Consider the following 22,074-nt stretch of genomic DNA (forward strand, 5'->3'; position numbering starts at 1 on the left):
TTAAAAGGTAGACATTTAATAAATACAAGTCCTTGAATGACCCTCTTCAGTCAAGTGTTTTTTAACAATTTATTCCATAGACGGCCTGTTTCTGGGAAAGCTGGGTGACAACCATAATTGAAGCTCTCGCAGGACTGGTTGTTCGTCTTTCCCGATGTAATGCAGTAATAAATTATCTGCCGCCATATCGCTAGCCAACTAGGCGGATAGTCAAGTGTCTGATAAACCTGGCCCTAGCCCGGTGGAAGCTGGAAATGTCGACATTAGTAGTTGCCCTCCAGCTTATCCTGAAACAGATACAACTTGATAAAAAGGACAGATCAATGACATTAAAATGGTGATTTTTTTTTTTCTTCATTTAAGTGGAAACGCATTTTATACACAAAACTGGTACGGCAAAAATGTTCATCTTGCCAACAGTAGGGAGGTCTGAGCACCAGCAATAATCCTGCCATAATACTGTGAGACAAAACAAAAAAATCTGATTCACAAAACACAAATACGGAGGTTCTGTATTTGTCAGAGCAGACGTAAAGCGCCCACCACAAATGTAGTAGAAGAGCGGCCGCTGATACAGAGTTTCTCTTACGTTTTATTGCCGTATGCAGTTATTGTGGTGATGTGTGTTATCGTCCTTGCAGAAACGAGCAGGAGTCTTCAAGCCAGTTGAAGTTTTGTTTTTTTTTGTGTCTTTTAAAAGTGATTAATAAGTCCGGTCAATAACTATAAAACAGATTAAAAGAATTCCCTTGTTACTGGATCATTTTTAAGGGCTTCACAGAATATATATATAGATCACAGAGAAAAAAAATAAAATTAAAAATAAAAACGCTGTCCACCAAGCTACACGGATTTTCAAGGAGAGGTCAGGATGCTGCCACTTTTGTCGAATTTTTTACCCTTCGATAAAGCTGCGACCTGCTTCAGTAATTCTCTGTTTTTGCCCTAAACAGATGAAACAAGAAATAAAACCAAGTTAAAACACAGAGAGAAAGACGGCCGAGTCTGGTTTATTAAGTGTATAACAGTCCATTGTTCTTGCAGCATGGCTGTCTATACACCGGCAAAGACCCTTGCCAGTCCTCAGGCCTTGTAGGAGCAGATGGCACATACGGGTCCAGAACGGTGAGCAAAGAAAACCAGTTTGTGAATTCCTCTGTCTTGTGAAATTCCCCATTATATGGTTAACAGGAGTTTTACTGCAACTTCTAGACCTTCAAAGAACAAAAAGAACGCCACCTTCAGCCTCAGCTTCCATACCACGAACCTCTGATTATTCCCTGAAATCTCAGCAGCTCCATTCTATAGATAGGTCTGATCCATAAGCACTTGTCTCAAGCGCCTAATAGGGTCAATATGTCCCATATACAGGTGCACACAGATTATATGGCCTAGTGGTAAAATTGGCTGCTGGTATTTTAAATCAGTAAAATGTAAGTGTCTGTGGGCAGCTTTACCCCCTTACGGACTAAGCCATTTTTTTATTTTTCATTTTCGTTTTTCACGACCTGCATTCCAAGAGCCATAGCGTTTTTATTTTTCCGTCAATAGAGCGGTGTGAAGAATTATTTTTTTGCGGGAGGAGTTGTAGTTTCTATTGGCACTATTTAAAGTACCATATAATGTACTGGGAAACAAAGAAAATTCTTTGTGGGCTGAAATTGGAAAAAGATGGATTCCTCCATTGTACCGCACGGTTAAAACGTCAACTTAAATTTGTTATCGCTGTAATCGTATTGAGCCACAGAATACAGTTATATATATATTTTACAAAAGGGAAAAACTATGTTTAAAAAAAAAAAAAAAATCGTATTGTTTTACCACATTCGAGAGCCGTAACTTTTTATTTTTTCATAGGTTGAGCGGTGCGAGAGCTTGTTTTTTGCGGGACGAGCTGTATTTTTTTTATTGGTACCATTTTCTAGGACATACAACTTTTTGATCACTTTTTAGTAGAACATTTTTCAGAGCTTAGGTGACCAAAAAAAGATTTTTCACGTCTTCATTTCTTTACGGCGTTCACCGTTCTAGTTAGGTATATTGTAATAGTTCGGAGTTTTGCGGACGCAATGATACCATACGGTGGCTCAGTGGTTAGCACTGTTGCCTTGCAGCGCTGGGGTCCTGGGTTCAAATCCAACCAAGGACATCTGCATGGAGTTTGTATGCTCTCCCTGTGTTTGTGTGGGTTTCCTCCGGGTACTTCGGTTTTCTCCCATACCTCGAAAACATACCAATAGGGAATTTAGATTGTGAGCCCCAATGGATACCGTAAAAGAGGACCTCTGTACACCGCTGCGTAATATGTTGGTGCTATATGAGTAACTGAAATAAATGCCAATGTTTTTCATTTTAATTTTTCACGTTACTTTAGAGGGAAAAAAAAAGGAAAATGTTTTCTCACTACTAAACTTTTTTTTAAGGAGACCTGAACCAGCGATCATTGGACCGCTGGTACAATACACTGCAATACTAATGTATTGCAGTATACTGTCATTTTTACAGGCTTCTGTTAGCAGACGCAGTGTGAAGGCAGTCCTGCGGGCCATCATTGGCTGCCATGACAACCATCGGCACCCTGCGATCTAATCACGAGGGGTGGCCCCAATGAGATGTCAGAGGGGGCTGCCCCCCCTTTTCAATGCCTCAGATGCTGCAGTTGCAATAGACCGCAGCATTTGAGGGGTTAAATAACCAGAAAAAGCGCGGTGGCTGTTCCTGGCCATTAGTCCCAAGTGTCAGCTGTAATACACAGCTGACACCCGCTGAGTATGGAGCACGCTCAGCCCATGAGCGCCCTCCATACGTCCCTTTATCGCTTATCAATGCATCAAGGGGTTAAGTGCAACCATTCAGGACAACCCATGTCTATATGTGTTAGAGAATGGATGTTAGATTGGTGCCTCCCTCACATGTTAACCATTTATTAGCCAGAGTGGAAAGCCACCAGCGAGATGCTCACGCTCTGGAAAGTTTTGTGCGACCAAACATTATATGGTTCCGATTTCAATAGGTGCTGCAGAATACGTTTGTCCTGCAGAAATGTGTAGGTGGCAACAGCCTGATAAAGCGTCATCAACTGTCTACCTTTGGAAAGGGGATTATCCTCATTGGACCAGCTGTAAGTTGGTATACGACCGGAGGATCAGAGCTTCATAGAAGCGGAACACAATCAGCTTCTATTCACATACTCGTCCGTTACAGAAAATCACCACTAAATTATTGTAATCCAACATAGAATTGCAGGTAATATGTTTGTTCTATAAGTAAAACAATGGGACTGATCGTACCTGAAGTTGCTCCACTGAGTCTTTGTGACCCTTTTCCATGCCATTCATCTTTGTCCTCAAATTATTCTCTTGGTACTGGAAGTCTGCTTTCAGTTCTGTAAGCTGAGGAAAGAAAAATTTAAAATGTTCACACACTACTAAAAAAAATCTTGCCGAGTCTACTCAAGACATCTGTGCATCATTGAACAGGGATGTGTCTTTATAATGTGGTGTTCTGGATAATACTACAATGTCAACACAGTGGATGACATGAATAAATACATTGGTGTAGCCCAGATAGACCAAATTATAGGAAAAAAAAATTGCGGTGGTGGAGGGTTTAGAAGCTGGGTTGGAAAAGCAGTGATGACGGATTGACTCTTGAGAAGGACGACTGCTTCACTTTCCAGACCTTTCTATGGAAATGAACGCCACATTTCAGGAGTTGAAATAGGTGGTTGTTTGTAATGGTGGAACACATGACCCCCTAACTGGAAAACATGAGCGTTGGTGCAAAGTTGGTTTCCTGCTAATGGGAAGTACGATATTACACAAACAATTCAACGATATTCCTCAAACTAAAAGAAATGATGTAATATAAGGTGCGGTTTCACAAGTGAAAAGTTTTGCTTCCACATAAGGATAATGAGAATGTCCATCAAGAGCCGACAAAATAAATTCCATAGAATCTGATCAGTTCCCATTGTATTTATCCATAAAAGCCTTTGACTCCATAAGGAAGGCCATACATTTTTGATTACTTTCAGATGACCGCTATTCCTCCATACACAGTTGGATCGGTCGGACATGCATGTGATCCCAAGGAGAAAGCCGCAGCCAGACTTCTCTGGCAGCGGCTTATCTAAAACAAAAAAATGGGGAATGCTGAAATTCAACATACCCAACCCTTCTCTCCCCTGACATCGGGTATCAGGTGAAAGTCGGGACACCGTCACACACAGATGCTCGGTTGGTTGCATCTATAACAGCGGGCTTGGCAGACATCTAATGTGTGTGGCCAGCATAAAGGGGTTGTCCGAGATTGAATGACTGTTAATGCTTGTAAGTTATAAATGTAAATACACTTGTAATATACTTACATTTTCCAAAGTGGCCCCGTTTCCAGATACTGCCGTGGGGAACTTGACGGTGACGTCATTCTCGGCTCTGCCGCTTTGTTGATCTTGAATTATTTTCCGGGTCTACAACACGTTACTTGTGACGTGGTGTATATCGGCTTGTTCTGTTGTAATGCGCATGCGCGCCCCCTGCTGTTATCTCGAGAACAGCAGGGACCGGGAAAACAGCAGTGACAGCACATGCGCGTTATGGGCTGTGAAACAGAACAAGCCGATATACACCACGTCACAAGCGACGTGTCGTATACCCGGAAAAGAATTAAAGAACAACAAAGCGGCCAGAGCAGAGAGTGACGTCACCCGTCAAGTTCCCCACGACAGGATCTGGAAACGGGGCCACTTTGGAAAATGTAAGTATATTACAAGTGTATTTACATTTATAAATTACAAGCATTAACCCCTTCAAGACACAGCCTGTTTTGGCCTTCAGGACACAGCCAATTTTTTCAAATCTGACATGTTTCACTTTATGTGGTAATAACTCCGAAATGCTTTTACCTATCCAAGCGATTCTGAGATTGTTTTCTCGTGACACATTGGACTTTATGTTACTGGCAAAATTTGCTCGATCCATGAAGTATTTAATTGTGAAAAACACCAAAATTTAGCGAAAAATTTGCATTTTTCTAAATTTATATGTATCAGCTTGTAAGACCGATAGTAATACCACACAAAATTGTTGCTAATTAACATCACCCACATGTCTACTTTAGATTGGCATCGTTTTTTGAACAGCCTTTTATTTTTCTAGGATGTTACAAGGCTTTGAACTTTAGCAGCAATTTCTCACATTTTCAAGAAAATTTCAAAAGGCTATTTTTACAGGGACCAGTTCAGTTGTGAAGTGGATTTTAGGGCCTTATATATTAGAAACCCCCAAAAAGTCACCCCATTTTAAAAACTTCACCCCTCAAAGTATTCAAAACAGCATTTAGAAAGTTTAACCCTTTAGAGGTTTCACAGGAATTAAGGCAAAGTAGATGTGAAATGTTCAAATTTCTTTTTTTTTTTTTGCAGAAATTCATTTCATCTATTTTTTTTGTAACACAGAAAGTTTTACCGGAGAAACGCAACTCAATATCTATTGCCCAGATACTGCAGTTTTTAGAAATATCCGACATGTGGCCCTAGTGCACTTATTGACTGAAGCACCGGCCTCAGAAGCAAAGGAACACCTAGAGGATTTTGGGGCCTCCTTTTTATTAGAAAATATTTTAGGCTCCATGTCAGGTTTGAAAGGCTCTTGCGGCACCAAAACAGTGGAAATCCCCCAAAAGTGACCCCATTTTGGAAACTATACCCCTTGAGGAAATCTAGGGGTATAGTTAGCATTTTGACGCCGCAGGTTTTTTGCAGAAATTATTGGAAGTAGGCCGTGAAAATGAAAATCTACATTCTTTCAAAGAAAATGTAGGTTTAGCTAATTTTTTCTAATTTCCACAAGGACTAAAAAGAGAAAATGCACCACTACTTTTGTAAAGCAATTTGTCCCGAGTAAAACAATACCCCGCGTTTGGTCATAAACGGCTGTTTGGACACACAGCGGAGCTTAGAAGGGAAAGAGCGCCATTTGGCTTTTGGAGCCCAAATTTAGCAGGAATAGTTTGCGGAGACCACGTCGCATTTGCAAAGCCCCTAAGGGACCAAAACAGTGAAAACACCAAAAAAGTGACTCCATTTAGGAAACTACACCCCTTGAAGAATCCATCTAGGGGTGTAGTGAGCATTTTGAACCCACAGGGGTTTCATAGATTTTATTAGAATTGGGCAGTGAAGATAAAAAAAATCCTTTTATTCCAATAAGACGTAGCTTTAGGTCAACATTTTTCATTTTCTCAACAAATAAAGGAATAAAAGCACCCCAACCTTTGTAAAGCAACTTCTCTGGAGTACGGCAATACCCCATTTGTGGTCATAAACTGCTGTGTGGGCACACGGCAGGGCTCAGAAGAGAAGGAGTGCCGTTTGGCTTTTGGAGCACAGATTTTGCTGGATTGGTTTCTTGACACCATGTCACATTTGTAAAGCTCCTAAGGTACCAGTACAGTGGAAACTCCCCAAAAGTGACTTGATTCACAAAACTACACCCCTTGAGGAATTCATCTAGGGGTGTAGTGAGCATTTTGACCCCACAGGTGTTTCATAGATTTTATTAGAATTGGGCAGTGAAAATAAAAAAAAAATCTTTTCTTCAATAAGACGTAGTTTTAGCTGAAAATGTTTCATATTCTCAACAAATAAATGAAAAAGAGCACCCAACACTTGTAAAGCAACTTCTCCTGTGTACGGCAATACCACATATGTGGTCATAAACTGCTGTTTGGGCACACTGTAGGGTTCAGAAAGGAGGTAGCGCCATTTGGCTTTTGGAGCGTGGATTTTGCTTGTAGTAGTTTTGTTTGGAGTCTTACTGGTGTTTCCGTTTATAATGTGGGGTACATGTAAGGCGGGCGGAGTATATAAGCGGCATAGTCAGGTGGTATAGTGGGGTAAAAAAAAACAATAAAATAATCCATAGATGTGTGCTACGCTGTGACACAATCCTTTCTGCACAGGCCGGTGTCGCACTAATACATGGTCTTTACTTATCCCCCTTTTGGCCCACACTCTGCACCTTTGAAGTTTGGGGAATTTTGCTGAGAAGTGTTGTCCTGGTATAATACGGGCACCCTCGCTTCCAGCAGATATGTTTGGGCCCTCCCCTTCCTGGTTCCCTCATTTTAGGGGCCTTGATAATTCGCCACTTGAAACAGAAGAAACGTTCCCCTCGGGCCGGCACAACTGCATATTTTTATTTCCTGGCTTATTGGTGCCTTGACTAATTTTATTTTTTCATAGACGTAGTGGTATGAGGGCTGTTTTTTTTTTGTGTGACGAGCTGTAGTTTTTATTGGTACCATTATAGGGTAAATGCGACTTTTTGATCACTTGTTATCCTTTTTTTTTATTTTGGGAGGCAAGGTGACCAAAAAACAGAAATTCTGGCATATTTTTTAAATTCTTTTTATACAGCGTTCACCATGCGTTATAAACTACATGTTACCTTTATTCTGCGGGTCAGTCCGATTCCGGTGATACCAAATTTATAGAACTTTTTATGTTTTACAACTTTTTGCACAATAAAATAACTTTTGTAAATAGAATGGATTTTTTCTGTCGCCAAGTTGTGAGAGCCATAACGGTTTTACATTTTTCGTCGACGGAGCTGTATGAGGGCTTGTTTTTAGCGAGACGAGTTAGATAGTTTTTATAGGTACCATTTTTAGGTACATGCGACTTTTTGATCACTTTTTATTTCAATTTTTGGAAGACAAAGTGACCAAAAAATAGCAATTATGTCAGTATTTTTTAGTTTTTTTTTTACGGCGTTCACTGTGCGGAATAAATAACATAATATTTTTATAGTTAAGGTCGCAGCGATACCAAATATGTATGGTTTTATTATTTTTTTTCAATAATAAATGACTTGATAAGGGAAAAAGGGCGATTGTGTTTTGTGTTATTATTTTAAACTTTTATTGTATTTTTAACAACTTTTATTTTTACTTTTTTTACACTTTTCTTTAGTACCTCTAGGGGACTTGAAGGTCCAACTGTTTGTTTGATGTTCTAATACACTGCACTACCTATGTAGTGCAATGTATTGGAACGGTCAGTTGTTCACTGACAGCAAGCCGATCAGGCTCCGCCTCCGGGCGGGGCCTAATCGGCTAACGTAATGGCAGATAGGAAGCCATTGTTAGGCATCCTGTTGCCATAGTAGCAGTTGCCAGCCTTGCCATCGCATGGCAAGGCTGCCGATTGCATACAAACCACTTTGATGCAGCGATTGCATTGAATCGCTGCATTGAAGGGGTTAATGCCAGGAATCGGAGCTAGCTCCAGTTCCTGCCGATAGATCGGGGTGTCCGCTGTAACATACAGCGGACACCCACTGCTGATGACGCCGGCTCAGCTTCTGAGCCGGCGCCATCTTGCCGATGGTACCGGAAGCCTCCTGGGCCCCGCCGACGACGGGGCATAGGATTCCGTTACTGGCGGACCGGGAGGTAAGTATTAGCCCTCCGATCACCTTTGCAGCCACCGGCAACCCAGCGATCACGTTGCTGGGGTGCCGATGGCTATAAACTCCTCACATGCTGCGATCTCTATTGAACGCAGCATGTGAGGCGTTAATCAGTCGGATCGGAGGCTAGCTCCGGTACTGGCCGATACCTCAGGGTGCCAGCTGTAACATACAGCTGTCACCCGGCAGTGATGTCGCTGGCTCAGCTCCTGAGCCAGCTTCATCTCCATCACGTACAGTTACGTGGAGATGCGGGAAAAGGCCATCTCCCATCACGTAACTGTAGGTAAAATGGCGGGAAGGGGTTAACACAAAGTCATTAAATCTCAGACAACCCCTTTAAGGAACATTAGTGGGACGACTAAGGCACCATGATACACAGTATGTAAATATATGACATTTGTGCAGAGGTGTCGGATATGGAGGTGTGGGGCAATACCACTTTTACAGTAAAACCCTCATGTCTTTACATGCAGTCTTGCTGCGGTGTAGCTATGGTTCGGCTGAATGTACCCCAAATTCTTTGGCTGCACCGATTGTTAAGCAGCTTGAATTTGCCATAAAACTTCTGCTTAGCAGTATTTGTCTTGGATTGTGCGGGTAGCGAGGTGCGGGTAGCGAGGTGCGGGTAGCGAGGTGCGGGTGCACTTGGTCTCCCTGTCAGTTGTTCTTTAACTATATGACGGCTGGACCTCTTGAGCGGCAGGTCACTTACCTTCTTATCTTTTTCCAGGATTGTCTGATCTCTCTGCTGCAACATCCGTTTCAGCGACATTACTTCCTCTTTCAATTGACTGATAAGAACAAAGTTGTCTGTACCACCACTGTCCGTTGACTGATTGATTGAACTACTAAAATAATACATGCTGGAATTTGAATATTTATTGTAATATCAACCAAAGATGATTTTTGTAAAATGAGCAGATTTTACAAGCGGTGGAAAAAAAATATATATCTCACAGTACATATATAAAAAGTTTTAGGCCTCATGCACACGAACGTGCTTTTGCGGCCGCAATTCCCCTGAAAATCCACGGGAGAATTGCGGCCCCATTCATTCCTATGGGGATATGCACACGACTGGTTTCCACGGTCCTTGCATGGCCCCTGAGCCCGGTCCGCAGAAAGAACGGGCAAGCCTTATTATATCTGGGCTCATTGAAAATAATGGCCGCGGCCATGTGACCAGCCGGACGGGCTAGCGGCTGACACACCGTGGCTGGCCGACGTGAAAATCACGGCAATGCACTTGGCTACGGTCGTGTGCATGAGGCCTTACAAATAGTAATTACTAGTCTAGCTGGTAGTGGATGCACCTGTATCCATTAAAGGTTTATTCCCATCTCCCAATTTTGTTCCGCTGATATAACAGATGATCCAAGTTAAACCTAGTGTATGCCTGTACAAATACACCTACCCCATTTCTTCATTATCTACTGCTGCTTCTCTGCTCCCCGGCACATATACATTTGTGGGCGGTACAAAGTCCATCCGTGCCAATGGGAAAGCAGAGCTAGCTGCGCGCATGCTCCTGATGTCGTCATACAGTATTAGCAGAATTGGGAGCTTCAAACATTTTCCCTGTTCCTGCAGTGTCCTGCTCTATCTCCTAAGCAAAGCACTGTAGGGTCCGTACTGTAGTCTGCTCATAAATCAGCAGTATGAGACAGAGTCTGCTCGGTCTCCTAGGCTCCTGTCTGCAGTATAGGACACAGCACTAATACAGTGCTGGGTTCCTTACAGCAGATTGGTTCCCAAGAAACAGAGCGTCCTGCTGATTTATGTACAGAGAGCAGAGCGTTTGCGCTGCGGTTTAACATATCTAACAAATAACACTGACAGTTCTGATAAAGGTTCTGCTATACTCGGCCCTACAGTGATTTGCAAAGCACAGCTGTTTTGCATAGCTGTAGGAATACTGCATAGGTGGAGGAGCCGTCCTATTTAGCATCATGCACTATGAGCTGGCCGGGCCGGGAGATAATGCGCATGCTCCAACAATTCACACTCCTAAAACCTTGGCTTGGATAATAGAAATGAACACAGCTGCAAGTGCAGCCACTAAAGCAGGACCACAGAGGTGGCCATAACCAATACAAATAAAGAACAGCCAGTTGGTAGGAATATATGGAGAACAGGGCAAAATATAAAGGGAATTACAAATATTCATATCTTGGCATCAGAGGGTAAATAGGATACTTGAAATGACTATTACCCCTGTAAACAGCAAAGATCAGCGACAGAAAGATTCCCCATGCAAATGACAGCACACAAGTGCGCTCAGTTCTTATTGGCCGATGACTGCTCATAAGGGGGCTCTTTCAACCTGCCTAAATACTAAGAAGTGCAAATTGCCCCCTTGGAAGACTAGGAGGTTTACTGGGTGGGGGTACACCCATCGGGCTATGAATATAGATGCAAAAACTGAAAACTATACAATGAAAGTACAAGAGGAATCATGAAACAAAAAAAGCCTAACTTAATACACATACCTGTCTCCATTAGATGGCTTGGATTCCAATTTGGGCTTTTTCTTTGGAGTTTCATTCTGAATTGCTGTAGATTTATGACTGCAATAAGAAGAGCACATATAACCAACCGACCTACATGAGGTATATCAGACATTTACAGACAAAGCAGATCTGTCATCATACTATGCTACTCTGTTGAAGGGCACAGGACACTCAGTATTAGCCAAAATGGCACAAATCTTTATTTTAAATATGGCTAATAGCAGCTAGAGAAGAATACAGCTGACACAAAGCTGTTCATAAGGAGAGTGCTTCACCCCCCCCCCCCCCCCATCAGCAGTACTAGCAGTAACTGTTGGCAGCCTGTTCGTCACAACTGAGGGGGGCGGGAGGAGGCGCTAGGAGTCCCCTGTAATCCAACTAGGAGTTTAGGGTCATTTTTTTATGCTTTTTTCTTATTTTTTTGTGTCGTTTGACCAAATAGTGCAGTAAACCCAGGCAGCATAGAATGAGGACAGGAACGCGGTCAACAGGACAAAACTTCTCAAATTAAGCGGAAAAAGTGCTGATCGCTCTGACCTGGCTAATGAAACCCCTGGTCAGCAGATCATATGGTCGGAGGGGCAGTCGCAAATATTGCAGCAAGGGAAATGTAGTATCGTATGGCTCCCATTAAAATGAATGAACCAACATGTAAGGCCCACACATGTTTATGCCTTCTGTCGTAGGTTTACATCTGGAGGACTCCCGACATATACCTCCAGCAGTAGGCTGCAATGTATCCCACTGTATAGGCACACAGTGGGATTCCTCCCCCCCCCCCCCCCAAAGCGGGCAGAGCGCTACACAGTATACTTTTTTTGTGGGATCCCTCAGGATGGAATAGTCTTTTACAATATACCCTCCTTAAAAAAAAAAAACTCTTTTGGTCTCAGTCGGGCTAATGGAACCCTCCAGACGATAAATGTAGGGGACAAGTGTGATGTGAAGGGGCCTTAATACTTGGTGATTTGGACAGGAGTTGTCGTCCAATGGAAACAACCCCTAAAAGCAGAAAGGGTTCTGGAGAACATAAAAAAATAGAACTACACAGCAACAAAGCGGAAGTAAGGGTATGTGCACACACACTAATTACGTCCGTAATTGACGGACGTATTTCGGCCGCAAGTCCCGGACCGAACACAGTGCAGGGAGCCGGGCTCCTAGCATCATACTTATGTACGATGCTAGGAGTCCCTGCCTCTCCGTGGAACTACTGTCCTGTACTGAAAACATGATTACAGTACGGGACAGTTGTCCTGCAGCGAGGCAGGGACTCCTAGCATCGTACATAACTATGATGCTAGGAGCCCGGCTCCCTGCACTGTGTTCGGTCCACTACTTGCGGCCGAAATACGTCCATCAATTACGGACGTAATTAGTGTGTGTGCACATACCCTAATGCATCTCAAGTGGAGGGTCAGTATTGTAACAAGGCACGTACCTTTGCTTCCAGATTCCCTGGTCTCCTTCGGGGCTTAAACTACTTATTCTAAAAAGGAAACAAAATACAGATTTTGAAAGTGAAAAATAAAACAAAAAATTATGCAGATAGTTTTATATAAATGTTGTTAATAAACTTAAAATCGGTCAACAACCAAGAAATACAGTACTGAAAGTCCGGAATACAGTGGTCCAGAGGAAAAAGCGGCAGTGATAGCAAGACACGTTACTAGTGTGGTTTAGAAAATAAAGTTGTACTGGGAGTTGTAAATACTTTATGGGCAACAAAGCCACTTTCACCGAGGTAGCAATGATTTCAACACAGATTTTCAACATTTTACAGGAATGGTTGCCAACCCGTGGCTCTATAACTGTTGCAAAGCTACAGCCCCCGGTATGCCCTTCAGGTGTTGTTAGGGTATGCAGAGTTGTAGGAGCCACAGGCAGGAGACCACGGATCTACTGCAATGTTTGACCCCAGAAAGTTTAATAAAGGAAGTGTTCACTATCAACTTTAACTCCAAAAACCCATCAGCAGACTACTACATTCTGCAGTCTGCCAATGGACCATGGGCCGCAGTAAAGCAGCCTGCGGTCTAGAAGCAGAAATCTTCTAAACCGCTGCAGATTATCAGGTCAGTCCTACAACCAAGTTAATCATATAATATAGAAGGGTTGCATGATGCATCGAAATTTCGATACCGCACACCCTCAAACGGTTCAATACCATTAATTCATGTATTTCGATACTAAGCTGTGCAGTCGCACAGCTAAGTATAGTAACACATGAATGTTAGAGCGGGGCTGCAGCTGTGTAATACAGGCGTTGGCCCGCTCCTGAATCCTAACAAGTGTGCGCACGCGGTCAGCATGATATGCAACAAGAGCTGCACTATTGACTGCCGGCACTGAAGACAGAACATGGCAGGCGCACTACAAAACACCCCCATGTTCTCCATCTTCAGTGCCTGCGCCGCCGCTTATTAGTGCAGCACTGGCCACACCACCTCATGGCGATCGCACGCTACTATTGTCAGGAGCAGGGAAATGGCTGTATTGGGGTATGTTCACAGGGTTTATTTTTAGCCGTTTTTTGGCCCCAAAAAACAGCTGAAAGTACAGGGGCTGAACGCCTCCAAACATCTGCCCATTGGATTCAATGGGGGGGGGGGGGGGGGAACAAAAAAACAAAAAAACAAAAAAAAAGAAAAAATAAAACTTTAGTTCTTGGTAAAAACAGCACGTAAAAAAAAACAAAAACACCACGTAAAGAAGTGCATGTCACTTCTGGAGTCGTTTTTCATTGTCTCAATAGAAAAACAGCTCCAAAAACGGCCATAAAAAAAACGGGTGAAAATCAGAGGCCGTTTTCCCTTGAAAACAGCTCCGTATATTACAGACATTTTTTGTTTACCGTGTGAACATAGCCTTACACAGCCGCAGCCCCGCTCTAATGGCGGAGATCAGAGAACCCTCATCTCTGCCGCTATCCCCTTGAATGCTGCGATCAAAGCTGAATCGCAGCATTCAAGAGGAAAATAAGAAAGGGGGGTAGGGATGCCCTTTGGATCGCAACGTACCATATACGGGCAGACAGCCCAGGGTCCATTAAAGAGAACCTTTCACCTCCCCAAACATGTACAGAGTGCAGAATGTAATAGTAAAGGCTTCACAAACCCTGTCTCACGTAAAATTATTTTTCTAACTCCCTCCGTTATTTACATATCGGTGCCGTTATATTTGGCGCCCGATATGTAAATAAGCCCCTGACCAGTCAATGGAGCGTTTCAAACTAACTAAAAGGCAAGGGGGTGTGATGTCTTCGCTCTGACACTGTCCAATCAGCTGTGGACAGTGTCAGGGCGGCTTTCACTGTGGTCCCTCCCATGAGAACACACACAGACTTGGTGTTTGTGCTGCAGATAGCGCGCCCTCACGCATGCACACACGGCCATTCACTCGCACATCGACGTCACCACTCACACCGCCACGGAACGAGAAGATCTACTTACATCCATCGATGTGCGCGCGAACGGCCGTGCGCGCCCGCGCTATCTGCAGCACAACCACCAAGTCTGTGTGTGTTCTCGTGGGAGGGACCACAGTGAAAGCCGCCCTGACACTGTCCGCAGCTGATTGGACAGTGTCAGAGCAAAGACATCACGCCGCCTTGCCTTTTAGTTCGTTCAAAACGCTCCATTGACTGTTCAGGGGCTTATTTACATATCGGGCGCCAAATAGAACAGTACCGATATGTAAATAACGGAGGGAGTTAGAAAAATAATTTTACGTGAGACAGGTTTGTGAAGCCTTTACTATAACATTCTGCACTCAGCTGCACATGATTGGGGAGGTGAAAGGTTCTCTGCCCATATTTCCTGTTAGGGCACACTGAGGTATGCCCTAACAACTGCCTGTGTACTATCAGTATATAGATATATGCCAGTACATTAAAGTTTAAAAAAAAAAAAAAAAAAAAAAAAAAGGAATCTAAAAAACAACAAACATTAAAATAAGTAGATACATAAAATATACACATTTGCTATAGTCGAGACCGTAATAACAAATTCATAGCGTCATTTAGGAGGTTATAAAATAAAAACGTCTTTCTTTCTTTCACTCAACGTGACGCACGAGGTATTATGAATTTAGCACCTCCATGTGCCTCACATTATTAGTAATTAATCCCATCATGTACCTCACACATTAACCCAATGTGGTCTATTATGACTGAGGAACATGATGGGGTTAATTACTATTAATGTGAGGCACATGGAGGTTCAAAAGTCATCACACCTCGTGCCTCATGTCAGAAAACGGAAGAACCTTTTTGTTTTATTATTCTTGGCAAATAATCGTTTTGGTATCGAGAATCGCAGTACTACCTACAGTATCCGCATCGAAGCCCAAATTCTGGTATCGTGACAACCCTATAATATAGAGAAACCTCTCCGAAAGAATACCTCTTTGAGAAGACCACCCCTGAAGAAAGATCTATAACCCATTGTGAAGAGAAGCGACACTTACTTGTGGTGGCTGCCGCCATGCCGGTGGTGGTGATTGTGTTTAGAATGATGCTGGTCTTTCTCAGTAAGAGAGGAAGATGAAGAATTAGAGTGGGTGGAGCCCAAACTTTTCCGCTGCTCCTTAGTCTTTTGGAGAACCCTCTTGTAGGAGAGAGTGCAGAGCCAACACAGCAGCTTCCCATCAACCTGCACATAGAAGCAAAATAAGTGGACTGATCAGAACTGGAGCCATTTACAGTCAAGCCCCCGAAATCAGAGGTCTGAGAACCCCCATGGCATTGTACACGCTATGTAGATCATACAATGTAGATCATACCTTTCTTCTGCCTTCTTCCTTTCGGTCAAAAGCGCACTGCTGTTTGCATTGTTCGCAGGTTTGCGGAGGTCCGTATTTTTTCTCTGAGTTGGTGCAACGTTGACACTTTGTGCCAATGAATGCGGCTATAATGTTACAGTACTGACAAGGCTTGGGCTGCAGAGAACAAATGGGGAAAAACGTTTGTTTCTAGTTCAGTTGTAGGATTATAACACGGTTATAAAAATGAGGAAAGAGGAGAGTTATGAATAACAAACACTCTACAGCCACTAGTTTCAACCCGATACATGCAGCGCCAGCCCAATACGCCAACTACATGGTACGGACTGTATTCCTAAAATTCTGCACCTAAAAAGGGTTTTCTGGGATTTTACATTACTGTCCATAGCCCACCAGTATGAGACTAGTGGGGCCCCATCCATAACAAAACAATGGGGCTTCAGCAAAGAATAGACCACCAAAGTTAAAACCTTTATGTGAACAATGTGTGTCCCATAGTCCACGGGATATCCCATAAATGTCCTAGATGGGAATAAGGCTATGTTCACACGCAAAAGCAAAATGAGTCTGAAATTACGGAGTTGTTTTCGCCTGAAAACAGCTCCTGATTTTGAGAAGTTTTTGTATTTTACGGACATTACTGGAGCGGTTTTTCAATGGAGTCAATGAAAAACGGCTCCAAAAACGTCTCAAGAAGTGACATGCACGTCTTTGACGCTGGCGTCTTTTGACGTGCCGTCTTTGGACAGCGACGCATAAAATTACACCTCGTGGGAACAGAACATCGTAAAACTCATTGAAAGCAATGGGCAGATGTTTGTAGGCGTAATGGAGCCGTTTTTTTCAGGCGTAATTCGAGGCGTAAAACGCCCGAATTACGTCTGAAACCAGCAAGTCACACAGGGCCCGTACAGGTTGGTATTACAGAGGTATAAGCACCCTGTGTGCCGCTGTATAGCTCCTCTGAGGAAACGTCTTCTCCCCTAGAAGCAAAGAATAGTTATGAGGGTTTTTGCAGGCATTAATGCAGGGGTTTTTTTATATAAAAAAAATTATTATTTTTATAGAAGTTTTAAATACATTTCCCAAAACACTTTCACGAGGTGCCTTCTAGAAACGCATTTAACCATTCTTTAGCATGGTTGTGGCTAAAATGTGACATCCTATATGTGGTCCACTTTGTGGTCTCCTGAACTCCTTGCCGGGTAGGCGTACCTAGCCAGGTAAGGAGCTCGACTGGAATCAAATCCATGTATATAAAAAAGACTATCTGCTGTATTCCATTTTTTCTATATGCATTATGTATACACGCATGGATATCCTAGTAAATGTACTATTAAAACATGCAACTTACCGTTCCAAACTGCTTAACATTTTGTGCACATTTCTTGCATATAGTGTTGGTTTTACTAGAGACAAAAAAAAAAAAAAAGACATACAGAATCAAACAGCAGGAACGTAAGTGAGCGAGGAGCCAAATGTTAGAGAAGTCATAGTTTGTACTATACCAGCAATGTACAACCGAGTGTTCCTCATCAGCATTACAGGTCTTTCAGATAAATGATGAATATAAAGAGTCCTAAATGAGTCTCTACAAATTGGGTCAGTGGATCAAAGTGAAAATCAACCCACAGGTGTGTAAACAGGTTTGCATGTAAGTGGCAGCTTCCCGGTGTGCCATTTACAGCAGCTACTCCTGTCGTATATATGGCTGGATGGACATTCTTCAGGAGACAAATTTACACAATAGGTGTCTAGCGAATAAAAAAAAAAAAAATTAGGTCGACTGACCGATATGGTTGTTGCAGTATAATGCATAGGTCAGCAGAAAATTGGACAGTTTCATTAAAGGGTAACTAAACTTTTAACATGTCAGAAGTTTTGATCGGTGGGGGTCCGATCAATAAGACCCCCACCGATCACTAAAAATTAAGCGGCAAAGGCCGAGCTGCTTTCATTCTGATCGGCTTTGCTCAGAAAGCGGAGCAAGCAGTTTATGGACTAAAGACTTTCTATTGAGCCCTGTACACCTCTCCGAGGAAAGCCGATCAGAAACTAAGCGGCACAGCGCGCCCCCCCCCACCCCGGGTGCTTCTGCCGCTTTGTTTTAGCGATCGTTGTCGTAAACTGTACACAGCTGTTGGATGGGCAAGGAGGCTACAGAAAACCAGACATTGTCAGACCTCTCCTGCAAGTGACTCTAATGACAGTACAGTATATCAAGCTGTTGCTAAAACCGTTCAATAAAAAAATATTTTATAGTTTCCCTATGAAATGGGGGTCCCTATGCGGGTGTTTATCCAGCGGCTTTTCCTAAAAATGGTTCCGGCTTGTAAAAGGAGAAATTCAACTAATGTAGGAAATTGCAAATAAAACTAGACCAACAACACATCCTCACCTCTCCTGCTGAAACTCGGATCTGCAGTATGTGCACTTGACAATAGGATGAGCAATCCGACACTCCTAAAGGAAAAATAAAATAGTGTGTTTATTTACATCAGGCAAACCATACAGTAACATTTTCTATATTTAATCAGAGAGGAGATGCTGAGGATTTATTTATTCCAGCCTGATAAATAAAGATTGCAATGGTAAAGAGCCCCTCTTCTCTGTATACAGGGCATTAACCCTGAGCAAATCCTTCTCTCCAGCAGATAAATGAAGTGGCCACCTGAGATCCAGCTTGATATGAGGTAATACAAGTGGAGGTCCGGTCATGATGGTAGATGTGTTTAGTCAAGTGCCTAAGTTTTATTGCAATAGTGGACTAGAAGCGTTGACATATGGCGAATACACTGCGTACATTTTCTGTCCGAATTTACATGCAGAAAATACGCAGCGTATTACAGTAGCAGCAAAGCGGATGAGATTTTAACAAGATTTCTGATTGGGAACGGACCTGCCGTGTGGATTTTCAAATCAGCATCATGTCAATTTGGGTCATGGATGTTACTCCTTTTAATGATAGGGGAGGAAGCCGCATCAAAATCCACACGCAGAGTCGCACCCAGATGCTTAAAGAGGCTCTGTCACCAGATTTTGCAACCCCTATCTTCTATTGCAGCAGATCGGCGCTGCAATGTAGATTACAGTAACGTTTTTATTTTTAAAAAACGAGCATTTTTGGCCAAGTTATGACCATTTTTGTATTTATGCAAATGAGGCTTGCAAAAGTCCAACTGGGCGTGTTGAAAAGTAAAAGTCCAACTGGGCGTGTATTATGTGCGTACATCGGGGCGTTTTTACTACTTTTACTAGCTGGGCGTTCTGATGAGAAGTATCATCCACTTCTCTTCAGAACGCCCAGCTTCTGCCAGATCACGCTGTGACGTCACTCACAGGTCCTGCATCGTGTCAGACGAGCGAGGACACATCGGCACCAGAGGCTACAGATGATTCTGCAGCAGCATCGGCGTTTGCAGGTAAATCGATGTAGCTACTTACCTGCAAACGCTGATGCTGCTGCAGAATCATCTGTAGCCTCAGGTGCCGATGTGTCCTCGCTCGTCTGACACGATGCAGGACCTGTGAGTGACGACACAGTGTGATCTCTCGAGAACACGCTGTGTCTGCACTGCCAGAAGCTGGGCGTTGTGAAGAGAAGTGGATGATACTTCTCGTCAGAACGCCCAGCTAGTAAAAGTAGTAAAAACGCCCCGATGTACGCACATAATACACGCCCAGTTGTACTTTTACTTTAAACACGCCCACTTGGACTTTTGCAAGCCTCATTTGCATAAATACAAAAATGGTCATAACTTGGCCAAAAATGCTCGTTTTTTAAAAATAAAAACGTTACTGTAATCTACATTGCAGCGCCGATCTGCTGCAATAGCAGATAGGGGCTGCAAAATCTGGTGACAGAGCCTCTTTAAGTCCGGTGTGGACGTAGCCTTTACACTGGCCAAGTGTTGGGGGAAACTAGCGTTCATAGGAAACTGGTTCCCGAAACTGGCTCCTTCATCTGCTGATCGTATCGTTTTAAGCATGTCAAACACGATCGTTGTCGGCAGCACATCTTGGTGTGTAAACAGGGAGACGCGCGGCTGTCACGATAACGTATGGGGATGAGCGATCGGAGTAGCGACCGCTCGTCCCCATCCGCAGCTCCTTGTGGCAGGAGCTAACGAGCGGCGATCAATGAGCTCTCATTGATCAGCGCTCATTGCAACGGCCAAACTTGGCCGGTGTAAGAGTAACTTCTGGCCACTTGCACACAATGTGTATTTGATGCGCGGATTTCCCTGCGCCAAACACACAGCATAGTGCAGTACCAGCAAAATAAACTCATCTACACGGTGCAGAATTTTACAGCACGTTAGTTGACCACCGGTGCGGATTTATATTGCGTTTCTACATCAGAATTTTATCTGACAACTTTATAAAAAGAAAAAAAAAAAAACACGCAACAAAATTTAAAAACGGCACTCAACAAAAAAACCCGATATTATGTGCGGATTTTACCTGCATTTATCTACTGTTTTAAATTGGATTTTCCGCATTAAATTCCACAACGTGTGCGTGTAGCCTAATGTGTAATTTAACGCGGGAAATCTGCATCAAAAGAGCAGATAAAAATCCACACAAAATAGTAACTTTTTTTTTTACAGTTTTCAATTAATAAACGGTGGATTTTAAAAACCGCACCGCAAATCCGTTTACACACGGAAAAATTGTGCAACGTGTAAATGAGAGGATTTGGAATCTCCTTTTCTTTGCTCGTGCTGTGTTATGCAGCGAATATACCACAGGAAAATCAAAGCGGTTCTGCAGCAGCTGAGGTGTATAAGTAACATCATACCCTGGACTATAAACGAGAAGAACATGAGATGTCACATCAGAGATCAGTATAAACGTACGCAGCCCTCCTGCGTGACTATAGTGTACAGTATGGGGGAGGGGAGATTATATATTGCATGGGTGATGCGGATCCCGGGGCTCGGGGTTTAGGCCGCCGTCCTCTAGTGACCTGCAGGCAGGACATCGGACACCCAGGGCTGGAGCCCCCGGACTAGGCCTCACGTACCTTGCAGAGCTGCTGACCCTGGGAGAGCTCCTCGAACGGGTACCGCTGGTTACACTTGGTGCAGGCGTACAGGGCCGAGGCCATCCTCCGGCCGGCAGTCGCTGGGAAATGGAGTCCGGGCGCGGAGACTGGTGAGCGGTTGGGAGTCGCACAGGCAGGGGAGACCGCGTCGTCCGTCGAGTTGCTTTTCTCTCGCGGCCTCAGGATTTTTGTGTCCGGCGCCCGCCCGTCTAACAATTTCCTTCTCTCTTCTCCACACTCTGTCGCTCTCCCTCGCGTTACACAATCCGCCCACAGGATGAGACAGGAGGCCGCACTGAACACGACGACTCGGCCGCGTCCGTTTTTCTACTCACTTCGGCTTTATTGCTCCGGTTTTGTTTCCTCCCCGTTTGTGAAAGCAATAAAAATTAAAAAATAAACAAAAGAAAAAAAAAAACCCCAAGAAAGCCGTAACCGGATACTGACAAATCTGCATCGCCACAAAGGAAGGGCCGGGGAAGCCAATCGCATCACTCCTCTCAGAAGCGGGAAACACCCGTTTGAATTTACCAGCCAATCAGAACGAAGGATACATGTTTTCTTAACCAATCAGGAAATGGAAGATAAAAAGCATCCTGAAACGCTATTGGCTGGTTAAGTATAACCAATGAAAATAGCAATAGGCGTACTTTAAATTTCCCAATAACTTCATAAGAAAAACATGTTATTTATTAATGATAAATAACTTAAAAACTGTAATAATTGTAATAACGACAACCGCGTAAAAACGAGCCTCACGATACTGGGATATCGGTTGCCATGGTGCCGATGTGAGGCACCGCCTCCTTTGCCATTCAATGTTCTGATTAGCTGGATGATTTGTCAATCATTCTATTTACCGTGACGTAGTCAGAACTCTACCTCCACCTAGTGGTCACCGGTGTGTAACGTGGCTCGTCTATGATGGGTGACCCGGATTAATACAACCAGCTGCATCTATTCCCGGAAGAGAGATGGCGACTGGTGTTTACCAGGCGAGGACGGTGAGATGTGCTTGAAGGGGAACTACAGGTCTCAGCAGGACTGAGTTGTGCCTTGTATTTGGGGGATATACAATTTGCTGTAGTTGACTTCTCTTTATGGCTTCAGGCTGCATGTCCTATTTGTACACATTGCTAAAAGCTGGGCAGAGCCGACACTACTCCACTTACCTAGAGTCCTGAATGGCTAACCTGCCCATGTATATATAGGAGCACTGCTGCCTGTCTGGGCATGTGCCATTCAGGGCTCTAGGAAA

The 22,074-nt window shown here is 43.5% G+C and overlaps 2 protein-coding genes across 5 annotated transcripts in view; one reads left to right on the forward strand and one right to left on the reverse strand.

Moving 5' to 3' along the window:
- Positions 1-21,326, reverse strand: FAM76B (family with sequence similarity 76 member B). 3 transcript variants are annotated; one of them, XM_075851505.1, is made up of 10 exons: positions 20,796-21,326; positions 18,168-18,232; positions 17,124-17,178; positions 15,770-15,925; positions 15,455-15,639; positions 12,429-12,476; positions 10,967-11,044; positions 9,190-9,268; positions 3,291-3,392; positions 1-945 (listed from the first exon to the last, which is right to left on the reverse strand). In XM_075851505.1, the coding sequence occupies exons 1-10, from the start codon at positions 20,877-20,879 to the stop codon at positions 856-858; spliced, it is 942 nt and encodes a 313-aa protein (XP_075707620.1). In that variant the 5' UTR covers positions 20,880-21,326; the 3' UTR covers positions 1-855. The 3 variants fall into 3 exon arrangements, with proteins under 3 accessions (XP_075707620.1, XP_075707618.1, XP_075707619.1); XM_075851503.1 differs by having other exon boundaries at positions 9,190-9,340; XM_075851504.1 differs by having other exon boundaries at positions 9,190-9,325; positions 20,796-21,325.
- Positions 20,668-22,074, forward strand: part of CEP57 (centrosomal protein 57) — a 19,152-nt gene continuing 17,745 nt past the window's right edge. The window contains exon 1 of one of the 2 annotated variants that reach the window (XM_075851502.1): positions 20,668-21,820. In XM_075851502.1, the coding sequence (XP_075707617.1) occupies positions 21,791-21,820 (30 nt within the window). In that variant the 5' untranslated portion in view covers positions 20,668-21,790. The remainder of the gene's footprint in view (positions 21,821-22,074) is intronic. The other variant, XM_075851500.1, reaches the window with a different exon arrangement.

Source organism: Rhinoderma darwinii, chromosome 2 (genome assembly GCF_050947455.1).
Source record: "Rhinoderma darwinii isolate aRhiDar2 chromosome 2, aRhiDar2.hap1, whole genome shotgun sequence".
NCBI lineage: Eukaryota > Metazoa > Chordata > Amphibia > Anura > Rhinodermatidae > Rhinoderma > Rhinoderma darwinii.